The sequence below is a fragment of the Notothenia coriiceps genome, unplaced genomic scaffold (assembly GCF_000735185.1).
Source record: "Notothenia coriiceps isolate Sejong01 unplaced genomic scaffold, NC01 NC01_scaffold00024668, whole genome shotgun sequence".
NCBI lineage: Eukaryota > Metazoa > Chordata > Actinopteri > Perciformes > Nototheniidae > Notothenia > Notothenia coriiceps.
In genome coordinates, this window is record NW_011357369.1 from 2,634,435 (window position 1) to 2,644,843 (window position 10,409).

General features: G+C 38.7%; 2 protein-coding genes across 2 annotated transcripts in view; both read left to right on the plus strand.

Annotated features, from left to right (window-relative positions):
- Positions 1–9,409, plus strand: part of parvb (parvin, beta) — a 13,918-nt gene extending 4,509 nt beyond the window's left edge. The window contains exons 2-6 of the mRNA XM_010783043.1: positions 5,817–5,906; positions 6,480–6,550; positions 6,670–6,772; positions 8,257–8,397; positions 9,231–9,409. Coding sequence (XP_010781345.1) covers positions 5,817–5,906; positions 6,480–6,550; positions 6,670–6,772; positions 8,257–8,397; positions 9,231–9,409 — 584 coding nt within the window. The remainder of the gene's footprint in view (positions 1–5,816; positions 5,907–6,479; positions 6,551–6,669; positions 6,773–8,256; positions 8,398–9,230) is intronic.
- Positions 1–10,409, plus strand: part of matk (megakaryocyte-associated tyrosine kinase) — a 634,871-nt gene that overhangs the window by 396,222 nt on the left and 228,240 nt on the right. The gene's annotated exons all lie outside the window — the stretch shown is intronic.

The window sequence follows — 10,409 nt, forward strand, 5'->3', positions numbered from 1 at the left end:
ATTTCTATTAAAAACCTGTCTGAAAATGAGCTGATCAGATTTTGGCCACTTTGTGATGTCATAGCAATTTTTTGGCTTCTGTAACCATTAGCCAATCACCAACCAAGGTAACCCCCCCCCACCTTATCACCTGAATCTCCTCCTAGAGCACCACTGTGTTCTTTTTAACCAAATATCTCTCAGAGGGGCGTGGGGAGGGGCTCCTTATTTTCATCTAAAGTAACAGACAGAGAATCAGCACTTTGGAAACAGGGCTGAAACAGAGGGGATTATGGGATGCTGCAATTATCTGTTTGGTATTTGGAGCCAAACACTTCAGAGACATGTTTTGATCTGAGACTTATAATATATTGATGAATAACAGTATATTAGGGGACCTTTAATGGTGCCAACTTCTAGCTCCTTGCCGCAGGGAACATATTGTGCAGTGAGAAGGGATTCCTTTAGCCTCAGAGCCAGTGTTTGAGTGCAGCTTGTGGGGGTGCAGTGCCCCTGTGTGGTGAAAGGGGATTTAACCTCAACTGACCTATTTGGTCGTATACATTAGAGGACTTGTTGGAGCGAGCTTTTAAAATGTAATTTTAAAGTTATAAGCTCTTGGTGATGTTATTGTTATAAATCAGTAAAACAATAGACACGTGTGTGAGGTTTAGTCCACAGCTTGTGGTCTCATGAGCTGCTGCTGTGGTTTCTGTTACAGTTGGGTGTGGTCTTTATTCCTTAAGAGGAACACCCAAGACAGACGCGTTGCCACTGGAACAGTTGCTTCACATTTGCTGAATAATCATTAATAGCGTAATGGTACTGATGACATATTCTACAATGTGCTGACACCCCTTAGTAACCACACTTACATGTTTTTAGTTCAGTATTAAACACTCAAACCATACTCTCTTTCTTGTGGTAGAAGAAATAGGATGTAGTAGTAAGTGTTGCTTGATGGTGAGGCGACTAGACTTTTTTTTAAGACCCAGTTTTCAGAGATACTGGATGGACATGGCCCTCTCTGTATATCCTGATAAACTGAAAGGAAGTCTGCTTTTCTCTGACAAGGCTCAGCTCCCTCTGTCAGCAACAGGCTGTAACCGTGATAGTATATTGAAGGGAAAAAAAACATGTTTTGTTTTTCTTAGGGCTGAGAGGATGAACTTTAGGGCACATCCCGCTATCTTAGAGAGAAGAGTATCTACACCCTGAGAATTACAAACTGACTAAGATACAATTGTCAGGATGGATGCGGATAATAGTAAGTAATCTATTTGTTGTTGCTGTTTAACCTCTTTTACATACTTACGTACTTATTGTTGTTGTTGCTACTTCTACCAACACAAGGAGACTTGCGTCGTTTTTTGCATTAGTTAATATATGATGCATTAATCTGATGTCAAATCAAACCAAAATAAGATACAAAATATATTTGTTTATACTGTCGTCGCTTTGTGTCTTTTGCTCTTCATTATGCCATATTGTTGCTTTAACAATTTATCATCATATTGTATGACCAATACTTCACATTTCACATTTAAAAAAAAATATTTTCTTATATTAGAAGCCATTATCCAAGAGACTCACTGATATGTACTGTATGCAAAGTCAACTCAAGTCAATTCATTATATTGTCGATGTAGTGCAATAGTACCTTATGAGCAATTGTTGCTGCAGTATGTTATGCATGTATGTAATTTATGTTATGCAGTATGTTGCTGCAGGGTGATATTTTAACAAGAAATCGCAGTACTCAACTGTCAATGATATATTCAAGATTCTATATTTTTTAGCAGTGAATTTACCCGCCAACACATATCTTGGCCAAAATTAGTAAAAACACATTTTAAAGGGGACCTATCATGCAAAATGCACTTTGTGATGTATTTTATACATAAATATGTGTCCCCGGTGTGTCAGGGAACCCACGCAGCGTCAGAAAATAAAACCCTCTCTCTTTTCCTCCTTACCCAAATCTCTAAAAACGGGGGTACAACGGAGCTGATCCAGATATGCGTCCGATATGACGGTATAACGGAAATGTAGGCTGGCTTTACACCCACGGCCCTATCAGAAACGTTGCCATCAGAAACAATCCCCGACTGTTTTGGACGTAATATGGTCGGTGTTCACAGTGGCATCGCTAACACTCAGAGCTAACCTGTACTGGAGAGCATACTGTGTGAAGAAGCAGGAAATCAAAAGGAACTCACCTTGTGGTATAACCGGCAAGAGAGAAAGCCTTTGAGCTCCATACTGTTTCAGAAATAACCCTTGATAATCCATGATATGGCGTTTCAACACGGCAGCATTTAGTTTAGACAGTAGCTGCCGGCTCCCGCATGAGTTCAGCGCCCCTCCCAAATCAGCACTTTTGAAAAAGGAAGTGAAATGGAGATATGAGGCATGGCTAGAATGGGTGATCTGTTTGGTATTTTGAGCAAAATACTTCATAGATATGTTTTTTTATATATTTGTATATATCTGAGACCTATGCTATTGCCTAAAGATAGCATGATAGGTGACCTTTAAGAACATTTAAAAAGCAACTTTTGAAAAAGTTTGTTTATGTTATTTGTTGAATGAAAAAGAAAAACGTAATAAAAGAATATTGGCACATATGTTTCTTCAAAATCCTCACCTATTACAGCAACACAACATTTGACTCCTACTATCCTTTAAAAAAACACAAACAAATAATAAAATAGGTAATAGAAGGTATACAGAAGGTTACAATAAAGACACAAAATTTAATTACAACAAAATGTACAAAATATGATGTCAAATAGGTGTTATTAGCTTGATGCAATAAGAGTGTATATCTCTCAGCCAAGGCCCCGTGTGGAACAGTCCCAGTGACTCACTGGTGCCTGTGGTGTAAATAACCAGAGCGGCTATATTTAAGATCTGCCTTCCCCTTACTGCTGCATTATTTATACTCCCCTGTGCCACACTGAACCTCCTCCCCCTCGGGAGTAATGGAACGAAAGAGGAGGTCGATTTCAATCTGCTTTACGCTGTTGTTTATGATGCACACTGATTATATCTAGAACATTTTATTTATCTCTAAAGCAAAGAAGAAGCTTACCGTATGTTGTTGTGTCTTTTTCCATGCTCGTTTGAAGGAACCTCTGAGGGGCTTTTGACATTAATTTGTTCAATGAAGCCGGCATAAGATAAATGTTCTGACTGCAGGCTTAGATTTGTATTGAATTAGAGTAATTCTGTTAACAGGACTACAGCTGCTGCCTGATTTATCATCCTCTGCAGCAAAACATATAAAAGGCTCCATTTACATGCTCAGTTATCCACGCTAACAAGTGTATCCTCTGATTGCTGTGAAATTACTAGACTACACTTATTTAAGAAAACAAATTACACCATGCTATATGCATTTATATAGAATATAATGAAAGGTAAGCCAATACTTTACCTCTCAGTCTGTCAGTCCACTGTTTGTGCGTTTATGTCCAGTGTGGTCCTAATTCCCGCCCCAAACACACACAACACACAACACACACACCCCTCAGCGTGTCCTGTAACTGGACCACAGACGTGGGGTGGAGGGTTGTGACAGAAATAAACACGTGATGACGCCCCTGCCATTGCCCAGTCCCACCGACTGCGATTCACACACACACACACACTACACTTTCTACCTTCGCTCACCGCCGTCGTTGGGAATCAAGAGGTTTATAGAAGGGACATGGCGGGGCTGTTGTGTGGGACTAAGAGGAAGAAACAAGGTACATTTGTTTGTTGTGCTTTGAGGAACTTGGAAGTGCAAGGGGAAGCAGGAGATTTACCTTAGTGCAACTGTAGGTTAATGTCCACTAATGTTGCTGTAGAGATCATCAAGATGTGTTAGTCACTACAGAATAGATTGTGTGCGTCTCTGTGAGAGATTTTGATTTATTTCTGGACCGACAAGTGGAAATATTTTCACTTTTATAAATCATTCTGCAGAGTTTTGCCTGAGTAAATTAATGATATTGTATAATTTGACCATTTTATACCAGATTGTACTTGACTGTGTGAAGTGCCAGCAGCAGTTATGTGGTCAAATGGACAGCGGGGGGGAAAAGGAAACACAATTATGATGAAATGCGGCGAGCTTGCTCTGTAATTACAAAGCAAACTGCTGATCTGAAGTGAGATAGTGGATATTCAGCTCTTATGGGACGGCTGAATCAGATAGGAAATCTGTGGGGACCGTTGCTCCCGGGGTAAATATATACAGTTTATCCTCTTTGTACATGCTTTGAAGTAGAGATTTCATCATAAACACACAGTCCTAGACTTGCTTTCATTATATCCCGATTACGAAACGCTATTTTACATGCTTTTAATTTAAAAACCGGTTCAAATTTAAGCTCAAATTGGGTTTTCCTTGCATACGTTAAAAATAGCAATGTCAATGAAATGACTTGACTATTGATTGTGTTTCATCCAGTTGCAGGTTGTACAAATTGAAATGTGGGATAATAAAAGCACTATGGCCATTAGTGGAAGAAAGCCTTTAAATCCCTCGAGTGTTTCTTCAGTCAGAAGTAAAAGCATCTCAGCGGAAATTGATTTTATTCAATGCCAAGTGTGTGTTACTTTTTCTGTGTCTTGTCCCCTTTAATCAGCTTTCTTGTTTACAGTTTTACTCCATATTCTGACTTTGGATACATTTTAAGTTTGTTTACACTGGATAAATAAATGTAAATGGACACTGTCGCCCACCAAGACAATCTGTGGTGGAAAGGAAAGAATCTCACATGGTCGGAGATAAGTGACAGACCCTCAGGCAGCAGTTAAACATCCCTGGATAAACATTTCTTACAAAAACTCTCAGCTAGATAACAGTGCATTGTTTGCAGGATTTCTTATCATCACAATATGGTTCATCATGGCGAGTGAATGGTTGTAATATACTTTATAATACAATACCTTATAATGTGGAATTGGGCATGAAACTATTCTAACTACAAACTATTAGACTTTGATGAGTTTGTCCTATACGTGAAGTACAAACGCAAATTAAATAAATACATCATAGCAACAATAATTCACATATGATTCTGATTTCTATGGCATCAAATCAAGTATGACGTTTAAAAAATAAGTTTCTTAAAAGCGCACTGTGCCAACTTAGTACTGCACGCATATCACATTGTTGGACTCATTATAGACTTTTTAAAATGATCAAAATTGAGGCAGCAGATCCAGAGATACTATACATTATTGTTCCTTGTCAAAACCTAGCTCCTACATTACCCACAATGCAACTCAACCACTTCAAAATTGCTCGGAGAGTCAGGATTTTAAATGCTCGTCGTAGTGTCTTATGGAACTAATAAAGCCGCTCAAGCAGGACTGGTGGACTCACTTCTAACTCAATTCCCCGCAATATCTTTTTCAAACTTAGTCTTCAGCCCCATTCCATGCTGACTCAAATGACAACACTTTATTTTCTCACATATACAGACTGTGAAACTGATTCAGAGAAACCTTTAGAAATATCCTTTTGTTCAGCTTTGACTGTCACTGATTGAGAAGATGATGGTGGAGTGACTGAAGTGGAGTCTGTAGAGGAGGAGAAGGGGCTACATTTGACTCAGAATCGATTCAAAAGTAACACCTGACTTTCCCCACAAGGACTGGGGGTGCAACAGTGACTCTGACAAGCTTTCTCTTTAATGCCATTTATTGCTGTCCCACACTCTTTCCTTGCTCATCTCACGGTGGTATGCCTCCTTCATGTCAAGTCTTTTTCTGTTGATTTGTTTTATCTAATTAGTTGTGCATGTCTTTAATGTTCTGTGTGTGTATTCTTGTCTTACCAGTGAGTGATCTCCATGAGGAGGGGAAGAATGCCATCAACACTCCCATGCTTCCCACGGGGACAGAAATCTATCCGGAGGACACACTGATGGGTATACACACACACACACACACACACACACACACACACACACACACACACACACACACACACACACACACACACTCACTCACTCTCACACACACAAACACACACACACACACACACACACACACACACACACACACACACACACACACACACACACACACACACACACACACACACTATCTTATGTTAAAACACTACCATCTCTTTGAATGTGCGAATGTATGACTGAAGTTTGCTCTCTTGATGAATCTGCATTTCCAATATGATCAACTTGAGGTCACAGAGAAACATCAGAATATGTTGACACATTTGTGCTTAACAGGCACTTCGACATCTGAGCAGCAGGAAATGAAAGTGGGTGGAGGGGAGACGCCTCAGTCACCGTGTGAATCACTGTTGAAGTGAGAGTGACAGAAACATTGTATGAGTGTGTCTGTGTGTGTGTACATTTGTGTTTATGTGAGATCAAAATGTCTGCATGTGAGGGGGGAGATAGGTGTGTGTGAAATGAAACAGGATATTTAAGTGTCACTCTAAACTAAGTGTCTTCATTTTCTCGTATTATGTTCACCAGAGGAAAACGCAGAGAGGATCATGTTGGACCCAACATCGCGGGAAAATCTTAAATTTAAAGATCTTCTGAAGGTAGTCTGAGATTTTATGCATAAGCATTACATCTCTTCAGAACAATCACAGTGATGAAAATGTGAAGAAAAAAGCACAGAAAAGACAATAGATTTGTTTGCGTTGTGATTTGTATCCAGGTCCTGATAGACTGGATCAACAGTGAGTTGGAGGAAGACCGGATCATAGTCAAAGACCTGGAGGAGGACTGTTATGATGGACAAGTTCTCCAGAAGTTATCTGGTGAGGAACTGGTTTCTTTGGCAGTCTAACTCTCAAACCATCTTTGTCAATACATATTCTGTAGGTCTTTAAATTGCCATGCAACAATATGAACACTTGCAGAAATCGTAGAAGTAAAACATATTACAAAAAGCAATAACTTCTTGTATCTCTGGTATAAATATGTTTTTGTTTCATATTCTGAGTTTGATTTTTGATATTAGTCTATGACCAAAACATTGCCTTTTTCAACAAACTTGCTGCCAGTAGTCAACAATAATTCAATATTTTATTCTGTATGATTACATTTCTGTTTGCACCTGCAGCTGCAAAATAAAGAAAACCTAATTGGTTGTATTATCAGAAGTACATTTGCAGCAGTCCCAAAATCAATCAAAGTACATAGTGTTATCTCAAATAAGCCTTCTTTGACCCCTGGGACACCGTTATTCACACTGATGTCATTCCAATACTTCATTTTATTTGATTAAACATTCACATTTTGAGAAAATCTTATTAAGGAAAACCTATGGAATGACAAAGCCTGTCCAAAACATGTTCATTTCATTAAAAAACATGTTTGATAACTTCTATTGTTCTGTCCCCTGCCCTATGTAATGGATGTGTGTTCACTATGGTGGTGCTCTGTCTCGTAAAGCTTCAAAGTCTGTTCGTGGCTTCCCCCTTGTGTCTGTTATGTGTAACAGCAAGAGCTAAATATTTTCAGATTTCCACAATATACGCTGGGTTAGGGTTAAATCTTCCCCTTCTGCTACACAAGTGCCATTTTAGACAACACGTGTAGTCTAAAATAGATTGGAAAAAAGCCTCTTCTTTAAACCAAAGTGTCTGTAAAATGAATATAATGTAATGTCATTGTCGTATAGAAACAATATCATTAATGCAGCCTGACAAGAACTTGCATATTCATTTACGGAAGCCAGGTAATACAAATAGGACTGACACATATGTTACAGAATTGTCACGAACAACAACTAAAACACACAGCAGGAAATATTTTATTAAGAGACGTGTGATTTCTTTCATTTCTATTAAGGCTGTTGTTGTTTTCACACTTCTTTGTTACTTCTGCACCTTCTGTACCGTCTTTTGCTGCATCAGTGCCTGTTTTAGATTTCCAAAGACACATAGGCTTTATTGTCAAATGCACATAAGCGAGGTTTTTGCAATGAAAATGAAAAATTGTTGAAAAGGATCTCCATAAATCCTTCTTCTTTGTATTGCTTGCGTCAGAGAATCTTTGTTGTCTAAAGCCCCCACATACATCTTCAAGATCACCATGTCTTTGTTTTCCAATAAACAAAACTTGTACTGTAAGCCTACTGATACTGTACGGGAACGAACAAAAACATTTTGTTTTGCACTTCTTTGGGACTTAACCTCTCTTGTAACTTTTGTCTACAGTTGACCTGTTCAGTACGTCACAACACTGTCCCATGATACATGATGAGTTTCCCTGAGTTTTCCTCTCATGTTGTTGACAGAAAAGTTGTCGGGCAGGAAGCTGAATGTGGCCGAGGTGACTCAGTCCGAGATCGGCCAAAAGCAGAAGCTGCACACGGTTTTGGAATCCGTCAACGAAATGCTGCGGCCTCATGGCTGGACCATTGAGTGGAGCGTGGACTGTGAGTTCACTACGACTTTAGAGATGTGCTACTTTGCTACTCCAGTGGTTAAGTTATAGCACTTCCATCATTTGGAGAATTACAAGAGACAGACATTTAAAATAAGGTCAAAACAGAGGCCGAGATTTCTTGACTTTCAGCCTGAAATATGGGTCAAGCTTAAATAATATTGGAGATTCCATTTTTCAAAATACAACGCAATACCACATTCTCCTTAAAACTCCACTTTGTAATGCAGGGTTTGTTTTTCAACGTTAAAAGTGGGGTAGGTAATTCACTTCAGAAATACTTTTGGTTATATTCCATGGAATGCTCTTGACATCCCGATAGCAATGAATACATGAAATGCTTTGACAATAAATACATAAAAACATTTCATCTGTGGAAGCCGTGGCGCTGTAAAAAGCACGACGACCAATCATCTGAGCCGGCCCGCCTAAAAGAACTGGATGAATAGCTGGTTTCTCCATTCTTACCTACCCTAACTTTAAGTCTCAATCCATTTTACTGCAAAAAACATTGCACAGCTGTTTTTACGGGCTGTGTCCTTGAGACAAGTCAACTTAATTTAATTTGCAAAATTGTTGGAATTCCCCCTCTGAACACATAATCTCTTGATTTGCATTACACAACATATTTAATCCTGTACGGGTTTTGAGAAGCTCTACAAACATCAGGGTTTCCTGCTGGAGCCCACCGATGAAATGCTTTATTACCTTTATGTCTCTTGATAAGAGCTGGATGTTATGTTACATTTTTAGAATATTGCTTTCTTCCGTTATCCTGCAGTGTGCAAAGATCTTATAGTCCTTTGCTTTGATTTACTGTCACAGCTATCCATTCAAAGAACCTGGTGGCGATCGTCTACCTGCTGGTGGCTCTGGCGATGCACTTCCAGGCTCCCATCAGACTGCCGGAGCATGTTTCTGCGCAGGTGGTGGTCGTCAAGGTAAAGTGGCTCAAAGAGCTCACACAGGGTTCACATTCATTATCATTATGTGCAGTGACGTAGGGATGGATACGGAGCTGTATAGTTATTCTGATTCAGTTAATTACCAGCCCCAACTGCGTACAGCTGGTGTATTTTATTGTAGTCACATTGTGGGTCTCTGTTTGTGTATGCATGGGTTCTTGGGAACACCAACTGTAGCATGAACTAACACTAGCTTTAATGTCTGTCTGTCAAATTCAACACCATGCCCTTTCCCAATTTGTTGGTGTGATTCTTTTGCAAGATTGATTGATTGATTGATTGATTGATACATTTTTATTTTGAACAAGTAAAATTACAAAAACAAAACAAATGTTGCAGTGCATAGTCATGTAAAACAAATCAAAACAAAAAAATGACCAAACAAAAAATGACATTTACAACAACAACAACAACAGCATTAGCAACATAAACAGTGCCACATCTAATTTTCGAAAAGGAGTGAGAAGAAGTATAACTTATTTAATCTCACCCCCTTGTCCCTAAATGATTTATTTATAATTTGTAATCTGCAATAATTATCATTTTTATGCATTATTATTGATATTATTAGTATTATTAATCGGCTTTATCTGTTGATTGACATATATACATATACACATATACATACACAAGACTCAGTTAAACTTGTATTTAACCTTCACCGAGATTAGGAATGTCTTATTAAACTTATATGAATGAGTTACAGTCAAACAACATAAGACATATCGTGGCGTGCACAGACATTTATAGGAGCAGGTGCTCAAGAGAAAAAAAGGGCACCTTCTGAGTCGTCGTGGCGCCGAAATTGTGCGCTCCGAAATTGTGCGCGAAAATTTGCCGGATAATGGCGGATTTTGTTAGTTTCTTTTCGGTTTTTGGTTACTTTATTTCGGTTTTAGGGTTAGGGTTATGTTATTTAATTCTTATTTTTGCCTGATTTATTACTGATTTATTATCAAAAAATTAATTATTTTAACATTTATTTTTATTATTCTAAATGACTTAGGGGGGTCCAATCTGAAGCTAGGGGGGGGACGAA